The sequence below is a fragment of the Saimiri boliviensis genome, chromosome 2 (genome assembly GCF_048565385.1).
Source record: "Saimiri boliviensis isolate mSaiBol1 chromosome 2, mSaiBol1.pri, whole genome shotgun sequence".
Classification (NCBI taxonomy): Eukaryota; Metazoa; Chordata; class Mammalia; order Primates; family Cebidae; genus Saimiri; species Saimiri boliviensis.
This window is the reverse complement of record NC_133450.1, coordinates 85,246,194-85,272,681: the sequence shown is the minus strand read 5'-3', so window position 1 is coordinate 85,272,681 and position 26,488 is coordinate 85,246,194. Positions and strand designations below refer to the sequence as shown.

Here is a 26,488-nt window from a genome sequence, read left to right as displayed (position 1 = left end):
TATGAGTATGGACGATCAGTTACCTTTGTGGAGGTAGGTAGGGGCGAGTAGAATTCACATTTCCATAGCACCCTTCCATTACACTTCCCTATTTTTAACTATTAGACTTCCCCTCTGCACTGGTCATTTTAAGAAGTCAAGGAATTAACACAACAGTCTATCACATGATATGTTCATGTTAGTGAACATCATGGAATGAATGACTGACCAACTGAACAAACCAAGATGTGTCTTGCTTTCAAAGGACTTCTCAGTTCTTTGAAGGAAAGAATGACTAAACATCAACACCAGAAGATGGAAGAGAAAATGATTTCTGTTTGCAAAGAAGATCCAGGCTGAGATAAAGGGGCTGGGCAGACAAGCCCAGGCCAGATGACCCCAAGCCAACTCACAGGAGGCCATTTCCGTCAGTGATTTCCCAAAAAGAGTAACCAAAATAGAAACAATGTGGTTAGACAAAAGTTTGCAAATTGCTTTTTTTCTTATATTGTCCATACGTTTTCAATCTAGAATTTAGTTGGGAGGGGAGCCATAACTGGGAATGTACCTAAAGTCAACAGTAAGTAATGTTTGGTAAATTACCTTGCTGGGAAGGACGGCACTTGGAAGAACCATTGAGCACACGATTCAGATCGTGCCCTCTAGTGGTGAAAGCCAGCATTGGAGCGGGGCCTATGGAAATTCCTGGATGGTCGGCCACTGTCCCTTCTTAGTCCCAGATTGTGCCAATATTAATTGTTTTTCAGATTTTTGACTCGAGGAGGAAATTCCTTTTAACATTAATAACTTGCACAATGCCTCCATATATAAATTCTTCTGACAAGAAATGTGTGGGTCAAATCTGAAGGCCTCTTCTGTTTGGGCTCTGGATGTGTCAAGCCAAAAGTTCTTGAAAATTAAATGTGATTAAAAGCAGTTAGACCAGATGCAGTGGCTCAAACCCGTCATCGCAGCACTTCGGGAGGCTGAGGCGGAAAGATCACTTGAGCCCAGGAGTTTAACACCAGCCTGTGTAACAGAGCAAGAACCTGTCTTTACGAAAATAATAATAATAATAATTAGCCTGGTGTGGCAGCATGTTCCTGTAGTCCCAGCTACTCAGTAGGCTGAGGCAGAAAGACTGCTTTGAGCCCAGGAGTTTCAAGATGCAACGAGCTATGAACACACCACAGCACTCCAGTCCGTGCCGCAGAGCAAAGGACCCTGTCTCAAAAAGAAAAAAAAAAAAAAGCATTTAAGAAATTTGTTCCTCATCCCTACTAATCTTTTCTTTTTAAAAATCAAGATAACATGAAGGGAACAGAGACACACACACACTCATGAACTCAACCCAGGTATGTGTTTTAGGGATCCAGAGAGGGGGCGGTTCCAAGAGAAGGAATGTGGCCGGACCTCCTGATGAAAAAACCCATCTGGGACTTAAGAAATCTGGATTCAATTCTTAGCTCCATCACGAGCTCACTGCATAATTAAGGGGGCAAATCGGCTAATCTCTCTGTCCTTCACTTTGTCCTCTTTAAAATGATAGTATCTGGCCTCTCCCCTCTTCTTAGGAATGCCATGTCAGCAGATGCTGGGACTGGAACGTGGGGCCACCGAGGCCAATTAGCTATAGGCAGCGGGGAGCTATGCCCAGCCCCTCCTGCCCCAGCCTGTCCCGAAAATTAATGTCTTTGGTCACACAGGGTCTGCCTGAGAGAGTGTGAATGAATTTCAGACAACTCACAGCTCTTTCCTTCAGATGATGAGGCAAAATAGCATTTCTTTTGTGGTGCACAAGTTTTGCTTCCTTGCACAAAATTATTATCACCAGCATGAAAAGAAGACATAATTAGGAACACGCAGAGAGAGGACCTATTGCAGAAGAAAGCAGTTGCCCAAGAGTCAGGACATCTGGGTTCTGTTCTGGATGTGACAGCTGGGTGACTTGGACACATCCTGGTCCAAATAACTACTGTTAACCTGGAGCTTACAGTATCCTGGGCAACAGATGAATATGAACTCATGTACTTGATGTGCCTGGCATATACATATAGTGAGTGCCCCGTAAGTGCTAGCTATTAGTATGAGCATCTAATTTAATCTCCTCATAACCTTATGACATAGGTCTTATTGTTATTCCCATTATGTAGATGGTAAAACTGAGGGTCAGGGAAGTGGCTGCTCTAATGTGCCACCTAGATCCCCTTTAAGAATAAAGAATCTAATCCCCCATCTGCTGGGAGTGCTGCCAAGGAATGGCCCTCAGCTGACAGCCCTCTGTGAGGATTGCTTCTCCTGAAGAAAGCTAGCTCACCTGAGGACATGCGTCCTTCCGGGGCAGTCCATAGCCAGTGACAGATCACGCATGGTAACAAGGCCGGCTTCTTGTATTCATTTCATTCGGCTGCCGTAACACATTACCACAAACTGGTTAGTGTGAAACAGCAGAAAGATGTTCCTTGCCGTTATGGTGACTGGAAGGCTGAAATCAAGGTGTCAGCAGGAACCTGGGTGGCTCCTTCTGGAGGCTCTGAGGGGAAGTCAGTTCTATGATTCCCCCCTAGTCTTTGGCAGCTGTAGGCAATTCTTTGCATTCCTTGGTGTGTAGGCGCTTCGCTCCCATCTCTGCTCCTGTCTGCCCTGGCTTCTCCCCTGTGTGTGTGAATGTCCAATCTCCCTCTCCTTTCTCTTATGAGGAGACCAGTCATTAGATTTTAGGCTCTCTCTAAGTACAGGATGATTGATCTTAAGATCCTTCATTTAATTATACTTGCAAGGACCAAATAAGGTCACATCCACAGGTACTGAGGATTAGGACCAGGACAAATCCTTTGAGGGCCTCTGTTCACCCCTGACAGGGAAACTGAACTGAAGGCTGTCCAAGCTGCAGAGCTCCCTGTGAGGTCGCCTGAGGCCTTTGCTGAAACCTCATCACAGCCCAGTGAGGTACCCCAGCTTCTCCCAGGCCCCATTCTGCTTCTTTTTCTTCCCTTTCACAGGTGTTTCTTTCAGGAGCTCTGTTTGATAAATGTCTTGCACACTATCTCCATCTTGCTGTCTGCCATAATCACATACATTTCAAATCCCCCTACACTTCCATCTGTAACCCATGTACTTTTTAAATTCTTTTGCATTCTAATTCAAGACTGTATTATTCTATAAGTACCTCTGGCCAGATATTACCAATTTCTCCATTTCCCAGACGTCCTGAATTTTCCTGCTTCCTTCCTTTGCAAATGCCACGTCTGACCATCTCTCCATCATCCATCCGTTTGCCACCCCTGGTTCCAGGCCTGGTTCTGACCCCTCTCCTCTTTCACAGTGCCTTCCTGGTCCAATGCTTGCAAGTGAAGCTGTTGGTGCTCTCTCAGTCCTGTGGTCCTGTCTACTTTGGATCAGGATGCTGTGTGCGTGTGCAGCTCTAGAAGGTCTGCGAGGGCAGGATTTGAGTCCAGCATGAGTCTGCTGCATGTGAGGCCCATCCCTGCTCCCCTGCCATGGTGCCTCCCAGGACTCTGTCGCTGGTCCTTTTCTCCTTCTGTTCTGTGGTCTCTCTGCGCATCTCTTTTTTTTTTTTTTTTTTAAGATGGAGTCTTGCTCTGTCCCCCAGGCTGGAGTGCAGTGGCGCGACCTCAGATCACTGCAACCTCTGCCTCCCAGGTTCAAGTGATTCTCCTGCCTCAGGCTCCCAAGTAGCTGGAATTACAGGCATCTGCTACCATGCCTGGCTAATAGTTTGTAGTTTTAGTAGAGATAGAGTTTCACCATGTTGGCCAGGCTGGTCTGGAACTCCTGAACTCAGGTGATCTGCCTGCCTTGGCCTCCCACAGTGCTGGGATTACAGGTGTGAGCCACTGTGCCCAGCCTCCCTGAGCATCTCATTGATGGGCTTCACCACCTTCTTTTATGAAGGACCTTCATCCTTGGTCACCAGTCACCATGTTTCTCCCACGAGTCAGGCCTGCCTTGCCGATGGCCCCCTAGACCTGCCTGCAAGATCTCCTGCCTTACTCCTACAGGTACTCCAAAGCTGAGTGCCCATGTCAGCGCCTCAAGCATCTGTCATCCTGTGAACTTCACTCTTTCAACTCTAGCTTCCAAACTTAGGAACTGCCGTGTGACCGGACAGCACCCATTGCTGAAGGAATGTCCAGGTCTTCCTCTGCGAATCATGCCGCTTCTGTGACACATGAATTGGGATCAGTCCTGAGGACCAAAGGGCAAAGCCATGCCTCAAGGAGGGGTTCTAAGTGGGCAACCTGACTCTTCTGTTCTCTTCCATAAAGCTGGTGGGGAGGCAGGCAGGAAGATGTTAAGATGGAAAACACCACAGGGAGACAGTCTGGAAGCTGGAGGAGTAACAGTTGTTTATGTCAAGACTGTCTTATCCTTGCAACAAGCCTACAAAGGCAATACAATTATGATTATTCCCACCTCTCAGACAGACGAGGTTTAGAGCAGTTAGGATTCAGAGCAGCCCAGCGTCGCCCTGTGAGTAAAAAGTAGGCTTGAGCTGCTTGCAGGGGCGGTGCCTAAGAGCAGGGCTGGTGCTCCAGGTGAGGCAGTGGTGGCAGAAGGCAATCTAAGATCTGGGAGGGACAGCTAGAGAGGGGCTCTACCCTGGGCTGTTTCTCTGCTTCTTGCCTTCTGTTTCCCCTGTTCTCCTGGTCATCGAGGAGAATACCTGTGAAAGCTGCAGCCGGTCACAGCGTGGCTGTCGGGACCAAAGGAAGGGTCCGCCCAGGGCCCAGTGTGAAGGCCTTGGTGACATGCTCCAGGGTTCCTCCCCCGACACCCTCCGATCCTCGCCAGCCCTCTGTGAAAGCCAGGCACTGACTTTCCGGAATGCAAAGAAACAGCACAACAGCAAAGGCTGCTCAGGAAATGAAAACGGGTGCTTGACTTAGAGAAAAACAGGCGCAGGCCTTAAGAGGGTGTGACTTTGAGAAAGCCCCTGCCTCGCTGGCCCTGATTTTCCTTCTCTGGAGAATGCTGGGATAAAATACCTACCTCAGGGCAGGTGCAAGAGAAACCACAGATGCAAAATCATCCCCTCGACAACAAATCTTCATGTATGTGGGAGGGGGTTACTCCACACAGAAGTGAACAGACCCTCAGGGACATGCAAATATGGATCCTTAAGCCCACCCTTCCTCCCCTCCATCTGCTCATTGTTTCCTCTCATTTCATTCATTCATTCAGTTATCAAAATGTTATTGAATGTCCATTATGTGTCTAGCAGTATTCTAGCCTGGGCATGTAGCGATAAACACATACAAATCCCTGCACTCATATTCTAGTGGGAGATCTTAGATAATCAACGAACAGAAAGACACACAATTCTATGGAGACAAATCAAGCAGTAGGGGACTCTGTTATATTCATTGTTACCCCTGATAAGGTGATATTTGAACAGATACTTGTAGGAAAGGAAGAACCCAACCCCCTGATATCTGTGTAGGGAATGTTCAAGGCAGCTGCATTTAAGAAATCCATGTCATAAAACTATGGATCATGCCATCCATATGATTCTCCTGATGAGCATGAGCTAAGTAAACTGAAAACCTTCCGGAAAGGACTGACCATTCTAAATGCCTTTAAGAATATTCATAATACATGGGAAGAGGTCAAAATACCATCATTAACAGGAGTTTGGAAGAAGTTGTGCCAGCTGTGCACAGCCCTTAGCCAGCAACACTCTTGCCATGTTCTGGCAGCAGCAAGGAGGCCCCTGTGGCTGGGGTCGAGTGATACTGTCAGAGGTGCTGAAGTGGAGCTTGTTGAGTCTTGTAAGTCACCATAAAGACTCTAGCTTTGATTCTGAGTCAGATGGGAGCCACTGGAGAGCTCAGGGCAGAGAAATGACCTGATCTGACTTACAGCTTTACAACACATGCTGGCTGCCATGATGAGACCTCGCTGTCATGTAGGCAAGGGCTGGGGCAGGGAGCCCAGCTCAGAAGCCCCTGCAATTGGTCCAGGCAACAGAGCATGGTAGTTCATCTGAGCATCAAATTCCAGTTTCCTCAGGATTTCTGTTTTAAGATACATACTTTGGGAGATACTGGCCAGGTCCAATCCTTCGTTTTAGAAAGTGAAACATTCAGATCCCAAGAAGTGAAGTGAGTAGGCTAATACATTACAAAGCAAGAACTCTGCCACCATCCTCACCACCACCACCACTGCCACCACCAACTCACTCTATCCCCTGATTCCTAACCCAAGAGCTTCCAGCTCTCCTGAGAGCACTCTTGTTGCAGTTGGGATCAGAGATGAGGTCTGAGCTACGGATGAGTATTTAAAACCACAAGGCTGGATGAGATCACTGAGAGAGTGAGCATGGTACAGAAGAGGCGAGAACGCTGAGGATTTCAATGTTTGGTGAATGTGAAGATGAGAAGGAATCTGCGAAGGCGGCAGAGAGGAAGTGGCCACTGAGGAAAGGCATAGCTTGCAGACACTGTGGATTCACTTCCCGACCATTGCAATAAAGCAAATATCACAACAAAGCAAGTCTCACAATTTTTTTTGTTTGTTTCCTGGTGCATATACAAGTCATCTTTAAACTATTCTGCAATCTATTAAGTTTGTAATGGAATTATGTCTAAAAATGTACATACGCTAATTTTTAAATAATTTACTGCTAAAAAGTGCTAACAATCATCTGAGCCTTCAGCAAATTACAATCTTTTTGCTGGTGGAGGGTCTTGCCTCAGTGTTGATGGCTGCTGACTGATCAGGGTGGTTATTGCTGAAGGGTGGGGTGGCTATAAAAATTTCTTAAAACAAGACAATGAAGATTGCTACATCCATTGACTCTTCCTTTCACCAAAGATTTCCCTGTAGCAGGTGATACTGACAGTATTTCACCCACAGAACATCTTTCCAAATTGGGATCAATCCTCTAAAACCCTGTCACCTCTTAATCAACTAAGTTTATGTAATATTCTGAATCCTGCTGGGCATGTGGCTCACCACTGTAATCCCAACACTATGAGAGGCCAAGGCAGGTGGGTCACTTGAGTCCAGGATTCAAGACCATCCTAGGCCACATGACGAAACCCATCTCTATTAAATACAAGAAAATTAGCCAGGCACATGATGCGTGCCTGAAATCCAAGCTACTGGGGGAGTGCTGAGACGGGAGGATTGCTTGAGCCTGGGAGGTCAAGACTTCAGTGAACTATGATCCTGCCACTGCACTCCAGCCTGTGCATAAGAGCAAGACCGCCCCTGCCAAAAAAAATTCTAAATTCTTTGTCATTTCAACAATATTCACAGCGTATTCAGCAGGAGTAGATTCTATCTCAAGAAATCACTTTCTTTGTTCCTCCACAGGAAGCAATGCTTCATCATTTCAAGTTTTGAAATGATGGCAAATGAGAATGATTGCTTCATGAGATGGCAGCAATTCAGTACCATCTTCAGGCTCCACTTCTAATTCTAGAACTAGAATTACTTCTAATAGAATTAATTCTTGCTATTTTCATCACATCTGCAATTACTTCCTCCACTATAGTCTTGAACCCCTCAAAGTCATGCATGTGAGTTGGAATCAACTTCTTCCAAACTCCCATTAATGTTGATATTTTGACCTCTTCCCATGAATCACAGTTATTCTTAATGACATCTAGAATGGTGAGTCCTTTCCAGAGGATTTTCAATTTACTTCACCCAAATTCATCAGAGGAATCACTATGTATGGCACTATCTGTAAGCTTATAACATGTATTTCTTAAATAATAAGAGTTGAAAGCAAAATTACACCTCGATCCATGGGCTGCTGAATGAATGTTGTATTCGTAGGCATGAAAATAACAGTAATCTCTTTATACATCTCCATCAGAGCTCTTGAGTGACTAGGTGCATTGTCATTGAGCACTAATATTTTGAAGACAATATTTTATTCTGAGTAGTAGGTCTCAACAGTGTGCTTAAAATATTCAGTAAACTGTGTTATAAACAAATGTGCTATCATCTAGGCTTTGTTTTCCCATTTATAAAACACAGGCAGAGTACAATTAGCTACTCTTCCAGGATCCTATGATTTTCAGAATGGTAAATTAGCAATGGTTTCAACTTAAAGTCACCCCTGCATTAACCCCTGGCCCCTAAGAGTCCGCCTATCCTTTAAAGCTCAGAAGCCAGACATCAACTTCACCTCTCTTGCTGTGCAAGTCCTAGATGGCATCTTCTTCCATAGAAGGCTGTTTTGTCTATACTGAACATCTCTTTAGTGTAGCCACCTTCATCGAAGACCTTAGCTCATCTCGGGATAACCAGCTATATCTTCTACACTGGCAGTTGCTAGTTCAACTTGCACTTTTATGTTAATGGAGATGGCTTCTTTCCTTGACGCTCACAAAGCAACCTCTCCTAGCTTTCAGAGAATTGAAAAGAATTGGGGCCTTGCTCTGGATTGGGCTTTGGTTTAAGGAAATATTGTGGTCTTCTATCCAGACCACTAAAACTTTCTTCATACTAGCAGTAAGACTGTTTCACTTTCTTACCATTTGTGTGTTCACTAGAGTAGCACTTTTAATTTCCCATCAACAACTTTTCCTTTGCATTCACACTTTAGCTTACAGTTTGTTGCAAGAGGCCTAGTTTGGACCTATCTAGCTTTCAACATGTCTTCCTCACTAAGCTTAATCATTTCTTTGGGTTTTTTTGTTTGTTTGTTTGTTTGTTTTGATGGAGTCTCATTCTGTCACCCAGGCTGGAGTACAGTGGCATCTTGGCTCACTGCAAAATTTGCCTCCCAGGTTCAAGTGATTCTCCTGTCTCAGCTTCCTAAGTACCTGAAATTATAGGCGCCTGCCACCACACCCAGCTAATTTTTGTGTTTTTAGTAGAGATAGGGTTTCACCATGTTGGCGAGGCTGGTCTCGAACTCCTGACATCAGGTAATCCTCCCACCTCAGCCTCCCAAAGTGCTGGGATTACAGGCTTGAGCCACCACACCCAGCCAGCTTAATCATTTCTAGCTTTTGATTTAAAGTGAGAGATGGGTGACTCTTCCTCTCACTTGAACGCTGTGGTTATTAATTGGCCTAAATTTACTGTTGTTGTCTCAGGGAAGAGGAATATCCATGGAGAGAGAGAGAGTTGGGGGAATGGCCAGTGGATGAGTTAGTCTGAACATACACAAGTATTTATTTCTCAATTAAATTCACCATCCGATAGGGACATGGTTCATGGTACCTCAAAACAATTACAAAGGTAACATCAAAGATCATGGACAGACATAATAATAATGAGAGTATTTGAAATATTGCAAGAATTGCCAAAATGTGACAACGTGACACAAATACATGAGGCGAGCACATGTTGTTGGAAGAACTGGTGCCAATAGACTTGCTTGACCCAGGGTTGCCACAAAACTTCAACTGATTTAAAAAAAAAAAAAAGCCTTATCTGAGAAGCACAATCAAGTGAAGTTCAGTAAAATGAAGTATGCCTGTACCTCCCAGAAGTGGTGTTCCAGAAACCAGGAAAAAAAACATGTCTCATGAAAGAGGGAGAGATCACCTATGTCAAAAACTGCCAAGAGGTAGAGAAAAAGGACTGGAAATTGATTATTGAACTTAGCAGCATGAAGGTCACTGGTGACCTAACAGAAGTTTTTTCAGGAGAATGTTTGGAGCAAATACTTTAAGTGGATTCAAGGGAAAACAGGAAGGGAAGCATTGACAGTGTGACAGACAACTCTTCCAAATTATGCTTTCTTGCTACCCCTTGGCTGTTCAGGGTACATCCAGGCTGCTTCCTATCCTTGTCCTTCTCCTCTTTGATTTTCCATTTTCTCTCTTCTCTCCTACCACCCTCCACCCTACAAAAAAAACTTGCCTGTTCCATTTATCATTCCTTTAAGCCCTATCTTCCTTCAGGAAAAAATATCATCTAATAAACTGATAGGCACCAAGATATTAATAAGAGTTGATTGATGCTAGCTAGCCAGCAATACTGTTCAGACCCCAAGACCCTTGCCACCCTTGGATGATGATAAAAGACTAAGAGGTCTCAGGAGGGCGGGTGAAAAGTTTCTGTAGGCTGATGGAAGTGTAACTGTTGAAGACAGAAAAGAAGAGGTGTTGAGAAAATGGGCACATTCAAAACAGACCAAGTCGGGCAGTGAAAAGGAAAGATGGAGTCATGCTATAAATAATGGGCAGCACACATTACCCATGTTCAAGAAAACTACAGTACCGGACCTAGTTGCAACAGTTACAACTATCTTTGAAAAAAAATCTAGCGTTTTAAAATTAGAAACTAGAGTTCTGGCACTGTGCTTTTCCAGCAGTTTTGTAAAAATATGTTAGTTAATTATGAGACAACTCCGTATTAATCAAACAGCATTGGCCCAGGAAAGAAAAAAATGAGCTGTGTCAGAACCAGCTGCTCAACCATAGGCAAGTCTCCATGCTTCTCTGGGCCTCAGTTTCCCAATTTATAGGGGGTAGAACAAATAACTAAGCTTCCTTTCTTCTCTAAAAACAGATGTCAATTCAATATAAGATTTGTTTTCTACTGCTAGTTACGGTGTTTCTAATGGCACTTCATTTTTGCCCCACTTAAAGTCACTAAAGGGAAGAAAAAAATTTTTTATATTAAAAATCTAAATGATTGACAGAGATATGCTTTCATTTTTACAATACAATCACTAGAAAAGCTATTTAATTCAATACAAATATATGTGGTACTGATTAGGAGAACTGATATATTTACCAGCAATATTTTCAGACAAAATTTATAAGCACTGAGTTGAGTCTCCCTCTTTTAAGGAGTATTTCTGTATGTGCTAAATAAGGACTTGATTTACAACTCTCATTCTTTTGCCTTAATAATGTGAAATTTTTCCATATGAAGTTGGATCTCTCCTTAGCTCAATGTCCTAATTTCCCCTTGTCAAAATAGCTCTTTTAGGGAGTCCCTATTGTTCTCAGTTAATTTTAACACTAAATTAAAAGTTTCATATGGTGGTGATTTTCAAACATTTTACTTCATATGGCCAAAGGTACCTCCTAAACTACTTCAGTCGTAATTGTTACCATCGTTACAATAAGGTTTTCATATAGAATCTCTTTTAGAACTCAAAGTGCTCTATAAAGACCACACTTTGAAATTTTGTTCACTTAAAACATACCCCATACATTAGATAAGGGGTCGCTGACCTCATCTTACAGACTTAATAGTCATGAGAGTACATAACTTCCCACTGGATTCAAAGGAAATGGTGGTATTTAAATCCTAAATCTAATAATCTAATGCTATTCCAGTGGCTTACCCTCTTTTAAAAATTTTTTTTGCCTTTTTTAAATTCCAAGTTTTCTAAAATCATCTGGGAAGTAATAGATCATACTTAATTGTTCAGGCTTTTATGCTGTGCTTTCAGAATCGCATCTGATTTGTGGTTTGGCTCTGGTTCAGTATTATCCAACACTAGGTTTATTTCATCGGCCCAGTATCAAAGCTTCCTCACTTTAGCCAGAAATTAAAATAATAGCTTTAAGAAACTCCTCCACCCCACCCCCCTTTAGCATGCAGCTAGCCAATAATGTGATTTGCCGTATTTTTAAAATGACTATATGGTCCCCATAAAAGCTGGATATATAATCCTTTCATTTATTTGGCACGGGCATTCTCAACTTCTTTTGTGCAAAGACAATTATTTTTGTCCTAACAGCTTTACTTTTGGTGTTACAAACTATGTCATTAAGCCTGCAAAGTCTAAACTGCCAGATTTACCTGGTCTTGAGTAAAGCCTATGATACTTTACTTTTCCTTACATCTCTTCTCCTGAAAAGTTTTATCCAGCCAACCATCAAGTTAGAAGGGAAGAGTTAAGATTCCAGCAATGGCTGAAATGATCACACAGTCATAAGATGATTAAAAACAAAACACTGCAAATAAAAAAAGTTGAGTTCTTACCTAGCAATAGCACATTGTTAAAGCACATGTTAATAGCACATGTTAAAGCCTAAATGACGTCTTGATTTGTGGTATTCACCTGCAAGGCCATGCAGTCAGGGGCCTAAATTCTTGAGTGCTGGGTTCTTTTCTTGGCTGCCTCTGAGTGACCCTGAGCAAATTACCTCAAACTCCCAGTTACAAGACGTGGAGATAATCCCACAAACTACCTTCCACATTAGCTCACAGCCTGGCTTCCCAGAGAATGCAATGTGGATTAGAGACAGGTTCTGTGAAAATGAAGAATTATCACTCCTATAGATGACTATTATGTAACGAGATTAATCCTCCTAACATCTTCCACGATTTAGGGTAAGCCCCAAGCTTTAGCGTTCCTTCCTTCTCTAGACATAGTCACTTGAAAATTGAAGGCAAGCGTTCACAACTACTGCATTCATTCCATCTTCCCAGTTTAAACCTAAATTTGATTTTTTTTAAAAATCCTTTCTCTTTTTTCCTCAGTCAAAACTACACAATACTTCAGGTATTCGCACTGAGACAACATTCTGAATTTTCTATTTAACTCAAAGAAACTAAAAATAGTCATCGTCATAGAAAGAGTAAGTGTACTTTAGTCAAGGGCAAAGTTCCAAATCCCCTACCTCCTAAATTTCAATACATAGTTAGAAACAAAAAGTTAATTAATGACAGAATGCATCGAACATATTTTTGAAAACGAATGACAAAGAATTTGCACTACCAAGGATTTTGTGTATATGGAACGTGACAAGCTGATTCTAAAATTTTATAAAACTGCCAAAGGCCAAAAATACCGAAGGCACTTTGAAGAATAAGATGGCAGGCCTTGCTCCAGCCTTACCATTAAGCTACCATAAATAAGGCAATGTAATATTACAACAAATGGCTTAATGGAACTGAACAGAGAATTCAGAAGGTAACACAGACGTATAAAGATGCTTGATCTATGGCAGGAGTGCCCAGAACAGGCGTCCCCAAACTTTTTACACAGGGGGCCAGTTCACTGTCCCTCAGACCATTGGAGGGCCGCCACATACTGTGCTCCTCTCACTGACCACCAATGAAAGAGGTGCCCCTTCCTGAAGTGCGGCGGGGGGCCGGATAAATGGCCTCAGGGGGCCACATGCGGCGCGGGCCGTAGTTTGGGGACGCCTGGCCCAGAGGAACAGCTGGGAAGGAAAGTATTTCCACTCTGTAATGCTAGCACCAGGGCTGACCAGAAGGACCCCTCCCTCACACAGTCATGTATATCTTCTGGGTGTAATCAAAGACCTGAAGTTAAAGGCAATATTACAAACCATTTTTTTTTAACTATAAAGATTTTTAAAGATAAAAGAATATCTTCATGACTTCAGAATAAGTCCTTAAAACAAGACACAAAGGGACTAAACATGAAAGATAGATTTGTTGTTAAAATTAAGAATTTATCAATCATCAAGAAGAAAATGAGGGCTGGATGTGGTGGATCATGCCTGTAATCCCAGCACTTTAGGAGGCTGAGGTGGATCAGTCGAGCTCAGGAGTTTAAGACCAGCCTGAGCAATATAGTGAGACCCCCATCCTGAAGGAAAAAAAAAAGAGAGAGAATGAAAAATAATCTGCCAAAAGGAGACGGCATTTACAACAAATATAGCCAACCAAATACCAAATTATTTGATTGAATACCGAGGATTAGCATCCAGAATATATCCTACAAACCAATGAGAAAAGAAAAAAAAAGCTTACACAACATAATGCAAAAAGAAAAAACTCGAATGGAGTCCAGCACAGTGATTCTTGCCTGTAACGTCAGCTACCTGGGAGGCTGAGGCAGAAGTATTCCTTGAGCCCAGGAGTTAGAGGCTGCAGTCAGCTGTCATCATGCCACTGCACTCCAGCCCAATCCACATAACAGAGCAAGACTCTGTATCTCTTAAAAAAAAAAAAAAAAAAAAAAAAGACTTGAATGGGTGCTTTTCAAAAGAAGAAATCCAGTGCCCAATAGACATAGGAAGATGCTCATATGACATTGCTAATCAAGGAAAAGTAAAATAAAACCACAATGAACATCTACTGTATAAACATCACATTAGCTAAAATTAAAATCTGGCAACACCAAGTGTTGATGAACAAGCACTCTCATACATCATGGAAGCAGAGGTGGAAATAAAAAATTTTAGGCCGGGCATAGTGGCTGACGCCTGTAATCCAAGCACTTTGGAGGCCAAGGCGGGCGGATCACCTGAGGTCGGGAGTTCAAGACCAGCCTGACCAACATGGTGAAACCCGTCTTCAAAAAAAAAAAAAATTTCTAAAGGTATGTTATACCTTGTAACTGAGCAATCCTACTCCTAGGCACACATCCTACAGACAAACGTTTATGTAAGATGCTCTTTGCAGCACTGCTTATAATAGCCAAAAACTGAAAATCTCAAAGTACCCATGACGGTAAAGTGGAATAACAGTGGTATTGATGAAATGGCACATTATACAGCAATGAAAATGAATGAAACACACCATGTGACATTGAATCTTATAGGCAATGTTGAGTGAAAAACACCAAACACAACATACAGTGTGATTCTATTTTTATATAAGGCCAAAGTAAGCAAAACATAAACCATGTTGTTATATACATAGCAGGCAAAATAACTCTTAAAAGGGTAGAAGGAGAACTACCAAAAGTCAGGATAGTTACCTCTAGGGGCAAGCTGAGAGTCAAGAAGGGACACACGGAGATTCTGGAGTGCTGGCAGGACCTCCTCTGCATCGGCTTTGGGATTACACAGCTGTTGCTTTACCCATTAAACTTAGTTTTAAGTACTTTAAGTACTTATTTGTAGGTTATATTTCACAAAATTTAAAAGAACAAGGGAGAACTTCTACTACCAAATATTAACACCAAGTGAGGCCATAATTATTGGTAGTGTGGAAAAAAAATCAGAAGGCCCAGAAATTTGCCTAAGACACACAAGAATTTAATATTCTATAAAAATAGCATTAAGAATCAGAGGGAAAATGGTGGTTTCAGATACTGAACAAACTGGTAAAGGCTTTGAAATAAAATCAAATCCCTACCTTATATAATATGCCCAAATACATTTGAGATGGATTAAAAATTTCCTTTTCACCCCAAACCTGTAGAGTTAACGTATATAAACAAAACTTAAATTCCTTTTAAAGACAGATGTAAGGTGAGGTAAGAATGTACCAGAAGAAAATAAGGACAATTGTTTTTCATTCTTGGATTACAAAAATAAGTTCAAGCACATACACAAAGGTAGACTCCTAAAGAAAGTACCTTCTACACTGAAATATCACAAACTATGAAGGCTAAAAAAAGTTACAATATATGACAAGACATTCTTAATAAATTATTAACAAATAAAAAAAAGCCACCGAGTTCTCCAAGCAAGTCACAGAAAAAATATGAATGAGCAATTCTCAAAAGAATGAATATAGAATGGCCAATGAACATGAAAAAAACACAACCTTCACTAAGTCATCAAAAAAATACAAATTTTAAATGCAGTCCTTTTCTGTAATTATTCAATTTGCAAAGATTGTAAGTAGTAATTTTCAATTCTGAGTGTCAGATATATTGCTAATGGGAATGTAAATGAACATGTTCTCTGGTGAGTGATATATATGAAGAGTCCCAAAAACACTTTCACCTAAGAATTTCATTTCTAGAGAGGTATCTTCTGGAACTAAGTCATTTTGTATAGATGTGATTAAGATGCTAATCACATCAGTATTTACAGATTACATTATAATAAATAATCAAATTGCTGAAGAGGAAATCAATCTGAAAGTTAGGGTACACCCATGAAATGAAATATCCTACAGCTATCTGAAAAGCAAAATATTTAATATGGGAAAATGTTGGTAATACATAAAGCAGACTATGAAGCAATGTACATTATGACTGCATTTTTGAGAATATAAATGTATAACTATGCATAGAAAAATAAGTAAAAACACAAAACCAAAACGTTAACAGAGGTTCTCTCTCTAGGTGGTAGGATTACAGGGAACTGTGCGTACAGACACATGAACTCTTCCATATTATTCAGCTTTCCAGAAATAACATGTGTTATTTCATTCTAGAGAAAGAACATCAAATTTTACACTGTGAAATCATTTACTCTTAGTTTTAAGAACTAAAAATAATGAGAATCTTAGGTCAGTATACTTTTCACATTGGCTTGTGGGGGATAAGGATGGAAACAGTAACTACACTTGGTAGCAATGTCAAGTCTTTTTCAAAAGTAAAAAGTTATATTTAATTAAGTCCCGGTAAAACATCACCATTAGCATTTGCGGTTGTTCTAATTAGTTTTTTATTCTTCAACACTTTTAAAGACTCCAATATATTAGACAAAGAATTTTTGATAATATAAGTTAATTTCTCTGGAGACAACCATATAATCCTCTAAAATGACATGAAGGTTTATGTATGAGACTGAGGTTTCTGCAGTCTATATATGCCTCTTTTGGCAAGAAAAGCTAAGTACTGACAATTCAATTGTAACAACAACAACAACAACAAACCCAAAAAAAACAAAACTAGTTTCCTTAACAAACATTCATGTTCTGTACATGAACCTATCATCTGTGACAGCAAGGAACTCAAGTCAGGTGATGCACAAACCTTCACCTAGCTCAGTTAGCTTGGACTTTTCCTATACCAGGATTTGCCTGAAGTAACATAAGATTATTTAAAAAGACCTCCACCCTCCAGCATCCACTCGAAAGGGAATTCCTTCCTAATCAGAAGAGTTAACATTCTTCCTAAGGAAAGGCTGAAAAAAGGAGAAAAGCATTTAAGCATTTTCTATGCATGTCATCCTAGGTATTTCACATTCACTGTCTAAATAACGCCATGCCAACGTGCATACAGCTCTTTAGGCTGCTCCCTTTGTTACCCAAAAAAGAAGGGAACTATATCTTCCTCACAGATTTTAGATGCCTGGGACAAGTAAGTATTTCACTGAAAGACGTGTAATAAATGCTATTTGATAGGTAAAAATAAGGAAAAAAGCAAAGTTACCTCTTTTCATTTGGCTTAAAGAAATAAAGTATGTTCTACTGTATACTAAAATATCAGACCAATACACAACATACTGCGAAATTGTAATACAATGTGGTTAAACACCATATTCAAATATTAAACTTTTCAAGCACACGAAAGCCATTTTCTGAAAGACAAAATGGGATTTTTTTATAACTACCTTTGTGTAACTTTATGAAATTACTTCCCTCTACAATTTCTGACACTGATCTTGATACTAGTTAGAAAGTCTGATGTAAAATGATGACATCTCAACATCACTGATTTAGGAGATTATCTTCAGAATTCGTCAGAGGACCAATCGTCATCTTCATCCCTTACTTCTCGGTATCTCCCTGAAGACTCCCCTTCTGGATTATAACTCCGCATTTTAATATTCAGTCTTTCAGCTAATTTTTGCGCAGCGAGCTTTGCTTGCATCTCCTTTAAAACAAAGAGCAAAGCAGAAAGTTACATATTCACATCTCTTCCTTACAATTTTTCAATGGGAAGTTATCTAGAAACAGAAATAAGAGGGGCACTGGCAACTCACTGAGTACTCTCTCGGTCAAGACGAGCCTGATGGCTGCGCCCTATCACAGACACAACAGAGCAATGCTTCTAACGGCCACCAGCCTGCTACAGCTGAAGTTACTGACCTCCATTAATAAACAACATTGCACTGAAATACACTCTTCTGTACAAAAAACTGAGTAATCACTTTAGCACTACAATAGTTATAAATATAGATGCATTAAATATGTGGGCACGTGCACATATATACACACTCACCTAACAACTTGAGCTATCAAATGTCAAAAATCACTAACACTGTCTAGATTTCTACAACTGACAGAACCTTCTTCCCTAATTACAATCACGACTTCTAGACTTGAGAACTGAGTTTCAGTGGCAAAATAAAAATCAGGAAATTAATACAAAGAAGCTATTTCTCTCCAAATAAAGTCCTACAGCAACTAGTATTCAATAAGAAGTCCAAGTAAATTTCGGACACTGGCAATGTGCTTATAAACCTCCAAGGACTTTACCACCAACTGATGGTAGCTGGCAAAGTCATTCCTAATTCGGTTCTTCCCTTTTCTCATGCTTTCTTGAGGTTCTTGATGTCCTTCACTTCAAACCATGAATATGAGTAAGTAAAAGTCGGAGCCATTACTACCACAACCTCTCTGCCAAGAAAACCAATTTCAAGCTGAAGGATTTAATTGAACCTAAAAATATCTTAGGTCCAGCATTTAGGAGCCCAGAGCCAATTTAAGAAACACTTCCTCAATGCTATGGTCATGACTAGTCAGTTATTTTAATGCACTGAGAGAAAGAAAAATGTTTTTTTTTAAAGAAGAGCACCTTGAAAATGCCAATCCATGCCGAGCCTTTTATGAAAAGCCAACGCAGATTATCAGCCTGTTTTGTTGTTCGTTTTTTGGAGATAGGGTGTCACTCTGTCATCCAAGCTGTACAGAGTGCAGTGGTGTAACTGCAGCTCACTGAAGCCTCAACCTCCTGTGCTCAAGCAATCCTACCTCAGCCCCACACGTAGCTGGGACCACAGTCACATGCCACAATGCCTGGCTAATTTTCTTGCGAAGATGGGGTCTTGCTATGTGCAGCCTGGTGTTATACTAACTGGTGCACTAGTACCTGACTAAAATCAAATAAGCAATATCTAGGAAATGAGACAGGACACTGTTCTCCTGGAGGCTAAAATTATTACTAAATACTTCTAAACTTTCCTATTCCCCTATGGTCCTTCACACTCATTTTCTCCCATCCCATTATTCTGTATGCAAACTCTCAACACACGTTTAAAGTTCTAGGCAGAACACATGGAAAGAAAGTGCTATGCAAAACTGATTACGCTGCCAAAAGCAGGAGATTCTCTCTTCACATGGGCCTGCAGATTACGCTCTGAAGCAGTGTCTCATTGTCTGCTGGCTACACATTATCCTCCCACTCCTTCTATGCCCTCCCCTGTATGGCAGGAGATAGAAGCCTGGGAACTACATTTTCCTCATTCTAGAAGGGGTCTGGGTTCGAGTCCACCACTGAGAAGCTGTGACATGGGTTTTACAAGGTGAAAGGGAGAGACAGGGAGAGATGCGATGCCACTACTATCCTAACAGGAACAGGCAGGCACATGAGCTTTAAGACATGAAATTCCATAGCAGTCTCCCCACATTTTCTGGCAAATCAAGACTGCTGTTCATCTCTAGCTGTTTCCTGCAGTTCTACCAACTTTGTGACTCTCTGAAAACCAGTGGCATAGGTCTCAGCTCACGGAAGCACCTAATCCCCTCTATTCCATTCCATCCTCCTTGAACCTGGAGTAAATTCTGACTTATGCAAGCAGCACCCAACAAACAGAAGAGAGAAAAATAATACTCTAAATACCTCATAATTCTGTTTCTGCTGTTTCTGAAGTGCCAAAGATTCTTCTATGGAGAGCAGCTGCGTGGGCATATGGTGAAGTGGTAGAAGCCGAGCTGCTGTGATGTCATCAAGATGCTGCTTATCCCTGCACCGCCGCTCTTCTGAGGAAATAGGAGACCCCCTCTTCTGACAATCACCGGATGAATCAATTTGTCGAGAAGGTAATCTGATGAAAGGAAAACTTGTGTTATACAGACAATTTTCTTTATTTATAGACACGTTTAAACCATTCAGACAAATGGCCTTTAACCTTAGCAATCAATTCTCCTCCAAAGGTAATAGTAAGCAGTTTACCAATATTCATTGCTCTAACAAATAGGAGTGTGTTTGTGTGCGTACAGGCTCTTTGTCTTTTCCTTCCTCACCAAACCTTCTACTTTAACTGGAGCTTTTCTTTTTTCATTTATTCATTCAAAGAACATTTGCAAAAGGGCTTATCTAGTAGAGAGAAATAAACATGTAAAGTTTCAGTGTAATAGAATACCAGAGGTACTATGACAGATATCTCAACAAGATACACTAGAACATAAGGAAATGGCCAGTTCCAGTGGGAGACAGGGAGGTTGTCAGAAAAGCTTCAAAGAATTGACACTTGAACAGTCTTGGAATAATAACTGCTTACCATGTAAATGAGGAGAGAAGTGCATCCCAGCAAGGGGAGTGAGAGGAAGTAGAGGAGGTAGAGACACCCAGCTTTTCTGCTATACAGAAAAGACGGCCAGAAAGAGGGCTGGGAAGTAGGATGAGCTCAGACTGTAACGAAAAGTTCCATGTAACAAGTTCAGATTTCCATCTTAAAATTTCACTCTGGCAGCAGTGAAGACTGACTGGTAGTTAAAACTAGAGGTGGGAAGAGGCCACAGTTGTAGCCCAAGAGAGGTGAGTGTCTTCACTCTGACAGAAGATGAAGAACAATTATACAGATGAAGATCAAGGAAATACGTTATGTAGGTCTTCATGGCTAGCAGATAGGGAGATGAGAAAAATGAAAGATACCTTGGGGGAAGAAAACCAAGAAGAAGGTGGGGATACTATCAGAGAATATGGAAATTACCTTGGAAAGAAACAGGGGTTCCACTTAGTACATGATTAAACTGAGGTGCCAGGGAACACCGAAGTGGTCAAGTGTCATGGGTAATTGGCCCTGTAAACCTAAAAGTTCTGGAAGATCTGGAGTAGGGGTAGACAGAGGACAGCCTCCAGCATCCAGGTGATACACGAAGCAAGAAGAGTATGCAGAAGGAAGAGGAGAAAGGATCCAACGGACACTCCCTGACCACATTTTGCAACCTCCAAGCCACTTCTTACATGGAACCCTCTCAAGTCCTACATGTGTACAGCCTACGGACTCCTCAAAGCCTTGCCTTTCCTGTTCTCCTCTAACTATACAGGACGCTCCCTCTCTCTTAAACTTCCTGAACTCTTGGTAGCCCTCATCACTATTCCCTTACCTCTCTCCAACTCCCAGACAAATGACCATAATACAGAACTAGGATTAATGTATTCTTTGTTGTATTTATTGGCTAGATGATGGTTCTACTTTTCTAAAATGTCATCCTGGAAGTGAAAAGTATACCTCACTGTACAAGAGATTACCTGACCGCATTAATATACTATAATCCTGATTTTCTATAGAGCAGAAATAACATGTTTTCAGGTTAAAATGAATGCTGGGGTTGAGTTAAAGTGTAACCAAAAAAAGCATGTTTTAGGTACTTTTCACTAGAGGTTTTGTTTTTCAGAGAAAGGTAGTAGTGATTTAACTGCGTATTTGATGTTACATACTTGTAAATACAGCATAGGAAGGTACCAGTTACCTGAGCTGAACGTGACGTTTGCTGCAAGTAAATAACAATTCTTTTCCAAAAGATTTATTATTTTTCCTGAAATTTCAGAAATCAATTTATGGCAAGAAACTGATAAGCACTTTTTGCCCATCCTGCATAAATACAGTTTTCAAACCTCTTCTCAGATTCCTTCCCCCTGAAACTATTATTATGTAGTTTAACTCTTTTCAAAGTGTGTAAACCTTGGGTCTTCATCTAGCTCCTAAACTCACTGAAGAACACGGAGTTTATTACATCATACATGTATACATTATGGCCATGTTTTTAAACTTGAGATATAACATTAAAAAGGCAAAGGAGTTTAAGAATTTTGACTTCACTCATATAGTGAGCATGGAAATCTCCTTTGCTGGAAAGCCCATCAGCTCCTGCAACTGCTTTACCCTTAGTTCACAGACTAATCAAAGTGAGTACACTTTGATAGCACACTAATCAGAGCTGTACATTAAAAAATGGTTCTCAAAAAAAGTCATAATAAATTCTCTCTCTGACTCTGTGTTTATTATGAAATATTGGGTCACATCCTGAAATTTAATACTCCCCCACGTGCTATTTAAGACCTTTTCAATTATATGGTTTCAAAACTAAGTATTTTTCAACATGAATCTTCCACTCCACCCAGGCTGGTCTGTGTTTCCACAGTATGTTCTTTCCTAATAAGCAGTTCTTACACAAAGCCCACGGAACTTAGAGCGTTTTCCTTTTTTTTTTTTTTTAAGAGAAAAGGTCTTATTATGTTGCCCAATCTGGTCTCCAACTCCCGTACTCAAGCTATCTTCCCACCTCAGCCTTCTGAGGAGCCTGGGACTACAGGCAAGCACCATCACAACCAGCTTCTCGTAACTTTGTGAGTTTAACAAATATTATGTTCCTGTTATAGGCCTGTTTCCGATGGTACTTACACATTGGTCTTAAATTTATGCAGCTGGGGCACTGGGTTTTTGGCTCGCATTTCTAGCACTTCCATGTAATGAGGCTTCTTCTGAGTCCCGTTAGAAAGGCCTGTCAAGTCCGTAGCACTTGTGTTTTCTTCTGACTGTTGTTCACCTCGGTCTGCAATGGTGATCCTCTGTAACCTGTCAATAAACAGGTTGTCAAAGCTGCTAGAAGTATCTTCTGCTCTACTTGAAACCTGATGCTGCAGGTGATGCTCACTAGCTTCAGATGAAGGTGGCACTCTGTCTCTGTTGCTGGAAGCTGGGCCCTTACTCACTGTGTACTCAACCTCTGGAGTCTCTTCATCACCCTCATGAGTAGGATGTCCAAGTCCCTGGTTTTGTGAGGTTGTTTCAGATGACTTGATGTTATCTACAGAGGAACCGCCAGGAACTAGTGATGAAGTATCAAGTATCTGGTCAGAATTCTGGGCCTTATCTGTAACGACATCAACTTCTGCAGTTGCTTTTTGCCTTAGTTTACAGTCTAAACTAACAGGATGAAAGAGTTCACTTTTTCTTCTAACTTCTTCACGTTCTGCAATGGCAGCTTTCAGTTTGGCAACAGAGTCAAAAATCTTTTTACCTTTGTCGGGCAATTTGCAAATGAATTTTCTGTCAAATGGAAAAGAATATGTATATATTACAGCCATGTTTTTAAACTTGACTTACAACATTAAAGAGGGTAAGCATTAACTCCTAAGAAAGAAAAGCCAATTTTTAAATCAAGTATCTGATTTCTAACTTCTCCAAAACAGGAATAAAACAAATAAAATGGTCATTATCCAAAGAGCCCAAAAAACAAGGAATGCAGGAACAGGGAATATATGCCTCATTTGTCTTAGCAAATTAGAATTTTAGCAAAAGTACTTTAAGCATATAATAATCACATAAAGCATTCCAAGAACCAGCATTCATTAAATCTCCAAAATTTGAGGATGGGGTTGAGTGTGGGGATGGGTCTATTAGGTCAAAACTACTGCCATCATAATACCAAGATGTTTTCCCTCTCATTTTCTCACATGGGTACAATGGAGTTTTCCACAGGCTACATGACATGTGATGACATCATTGTTCTAAAACAGAATGTGTGCTTGTGTATACTTGTGTTTTAAAGACTTCAGCTGTATTTCTGATAAGTAAATAATTTTTGCTAAACAATAAAATAAGTAAATTTTTTAAAAAGTAAATAAAATTTGCTAAACACATAAAATAACTCCATGGGATGTCAATAATTCTTAAAGTATAAAGGAATCCTGAGACCAGAAAGTTAATTCACTGCTATAAATTAAAAACCTATTCTCACAAGGTCAAAACACCTGTCTTGACCCCAATCAAGTATTTATTCATCCCTTTTTTTGGATATCAGAGTTCCTTTTCTGATTCCCTTTTCTTTATACAATACATGGAGAGAAAAAATTAACTCTTAGGTCCTCTGTTCTTTTTGACAATGCATTCATTCTCACAATTGACAACACTCTACAGCTAAAATTCCTATGTTTTCTGTATTTTTCCAGACTTTCTCTTTCTTGAGCCTCATGACTACTTCTCCAGCTTTTGTTTGGTTTTCAATGAACCAAACGTCTGTCCTGCTCTCCTTTCACCTCTGCACACCCTAAGTAAAATCAACCTTGGATCTATTCCTCTCCCAGAATTTTCCTATTTTTTGCTAGTGGTGTTCCATACATACCGGAAACTTCAGCCATCTCTGTCAACTACATTTAAATTAGTCCATGCTTAAAGTTTTCCCAATTCCTTCCTAAGTTCACTTTGTTACAACTCTCTCGTGGGGAGCCTCTCTGCAAATAGCCTTCTACTGTCTTCTGCTTTTTATTCCTTCAAACCATCTTTTGCACCAAGCTGCTAAACAAAACTGTCTGAAACACAAAATCCCTTTTATCACGTGGCTCCCCTGCTAAAATCCTTTAAATCAGCCAGCTGAATGAGGGTCGAACTTTCTCGGCCTAATAAACCCCTCCTCACATCCCATTTCCTACGGTTCCTGCAAGCATAGAATCCAGAGATGAAGCTGATAATTCGTTATGGGTTAGGGGCGCGGGCGGCAAAAAGGTTTAGAACGCAGACTCTTGCTTCATGGGACCAACAGAGTGCCCGGGAAAATAAAACCAGCGAGGAGCTACTAAGTCACTGCAACGCTAAGGAGCAGTCCAGTCCGAGTCATCCTCTCAGGCAAACGTGCCTGGCCAGGAAGACGGACGGCTCTGCAGCAGCAAGCCCTCTGTCCAGTTGCCCGGAGGGCTGAGGCGAATGTGACTGATGCAAGGTCACCTTCCAGGGAAGTGAATGGAGTGGGGGAGGGAAAGGGAGGGGAGGGCCCAGGGAGCTCGAGCTGAAAGAGCCTGGCAGTGACTCCGCGGGACCCCAGCTTACACGTTGCGCAAAAGTCTCTCCTGGCGCTTCAGCATTTCCCGCAGCTCCACCAAACTCCGCTGCCCCAAGTCCTCGGGTGCTTGGGGCTCGAAGCCGCGGGGCAGCGAGGACATTCTGCGCAGGCTGAGGCTGGCGTGGCGGCGGGCACTCGGCTTCCTCAACAGGCCCCGCAGCTAGCGCCGGATCCGCGGCCGCCGGTGACTCCGGGGCACGAGCGGGAGTCGCCATTTTCCCGGAAGAACGGGATCTTCTTCGAGCCGAATCGAGCTTTATTGAAATGCCGGAAACAAACACGGACCGGGAGAAGGGGGCGTCCGGGGATCGCTAAAGGACGGAAGTGACGTCGGATGACGCCGGCGCCTCGGCTTGGCGCCCTTTCCCCTCGTGGGAGCGTTTTTCCCGTCGTCAGCAGTGCATCGGTTTGCACGAGAAGTATTCTGCGCCAGTGTGACCTCACCAGGCACTATGTGTTAATCAACAAATAGCCACGTCCTCTGCGAAAGTTGGAGTTTACGGAGTGGGGAGGTGAGAGGGACAATCAAATAATAATACAATAGTAACGTTGGGTTAGACACCTGGGAAGGTATCTCTGAGAAGTGAAATTGAAGTGGAAACCTTAAGGATGCGCTGGCCGGTAATGAGGTAGGGGAGAGTGTGAGACAAGATTTGGGAGACTCCGGCCTCTGTGTGGTGCCTCCTAGCTCGGCTTAGTGACGTTCAGGAATGTTAAAAGTTGGAAGGTTCCTTCTTCTTGGGGCTCGACGGCATTTGGAGCAGGACTTCATTTGCGGCACCGCCTCAGGCATTGTTGAGACTTTAGGTGTTTCTGGCTTCTGGCTGCTAGGTGCTATGGCACTCCCAAATCATCGCAACAACCCAGAACGTCTCCCCTAGCATACACGTCCAAAGGCCCACAAGAGATGAGGAGTGGGAGCGGCTGTACAAACTGCTTGAGGACCTTTTCTAATTTCCTACTTTGCCAGGAGAAAAACAGTCAGGAAAACTGAAATAAATATTCCCAGGGCACAAAACCAGTGACAGCACCTGATTTCAAACCCAAAAGCCCTGCTGCGTTTCCACATACCAGTTTGAAAATCCCCTTCTTCACTTAGATCTATTTCCAAATGTGTAAAACGGTTGAAAAGACTTTTTTTTTTTTTTACAGCTGTTGAGAATGCAGCAGGTTAGTATCGGACCCGGCTTTTACCTTATAGTTCCTCTACCAGAGGTGAATCCCAGTGGAAAGAGTTGGAAGATGTGCAGTCACAGCAGATGTCACTCGGGAGGTTTGAACACCCCATAACCTCCAAAACCACGCCCTCCCCCAATTTTTTGATATAGAAAATTGAAGTTGTGTCAATCCTACGTAAGATGCTACATAAACACAAACAGCTCCGTCCCAAAGAGACAGACGATCTAGGTAAAATCCAAAGCTATTCCAGGGAGCACAATTACAACCATTTCTCTATCCCCCAAATCTGGTCCATCTGATCAGACTTATTAACATATCAAAGTAAGTTTTCTCAGTATAAGAGTTCCTTTAAAGGACGTTTAAACCTGCTCCAGCATTGGCTGAATGAGAAATAGGTGAGTAAGTTCCTTGAATCAGGTGATTCTCTGTGGTGTTGACAAAAAAAAAAAAAAAAAAAAAATCGAATTCTGTAAAATATTGAAGAGATTTATTCTGTGCTAAATATGAGTGACCATGGCCCATGACACAGCCCTCAGGAGATCCTGAGAACACGTGCTCCAGGTGGTTGGTGCACAGCTTCATTTTATGCATTTTAGGGAGACATCAATCAAACACATTTAAAATGAACATTGGCTTAATCCAGAAAGGTGGGACAACTCAAAGCAGAGGGAGTATGCAGGAAGGTGGGCTTCCAGGTTATAGGTAGATT

The 26,488-nt window shown here is 41.6% G+C and overlaps 1 protein-coding gene across 2 annotated transcripts in view; it reads right to left on the bottom strand.

Moving 5' to 3' along the window:
• The window catches only part of POLR2M (RNA polymerase II subunit M), a 296,788-nt gene extending 272,000 nt beyond the window's left edge, over window positions 1-24,788 (bottom strand). The window contains exons 1-4 of one of the 2 annotated variants that reach the window (XM_039468875.2): window positions 24,588-24,788; window positions 22,164-22,811; window positions 19,376-19,580; window positions 14,482-17,407 (exon numbers count right to left, since the gene is read on the bottom strand). In XM_039468875.2, coding sequence (XP_039324809.1) covers window positions 17,264-17,407; window positions 19,376-19,580; window positions 22,164-22,811; window positions 24,588-24,700 — 1,110 coding nt within the window. In that variant the 5' untranslated portion in view covers window positions 24,701-24,788 and the 3' untranslated portion in view covers window positions 14,482-17,263. Of the gene's footprint in view, window positions 1-14,481; window positions 17,408-19,375; window positions 19,581-22,163; window positions 22,812-24,587 lie in introns of those variants that run through there. The other variant, XR_012516284.1, reaches the window with a different exon arrangement.
• Window positions 24,789-26,488: the final 1,700 nt, after the last annotated feature.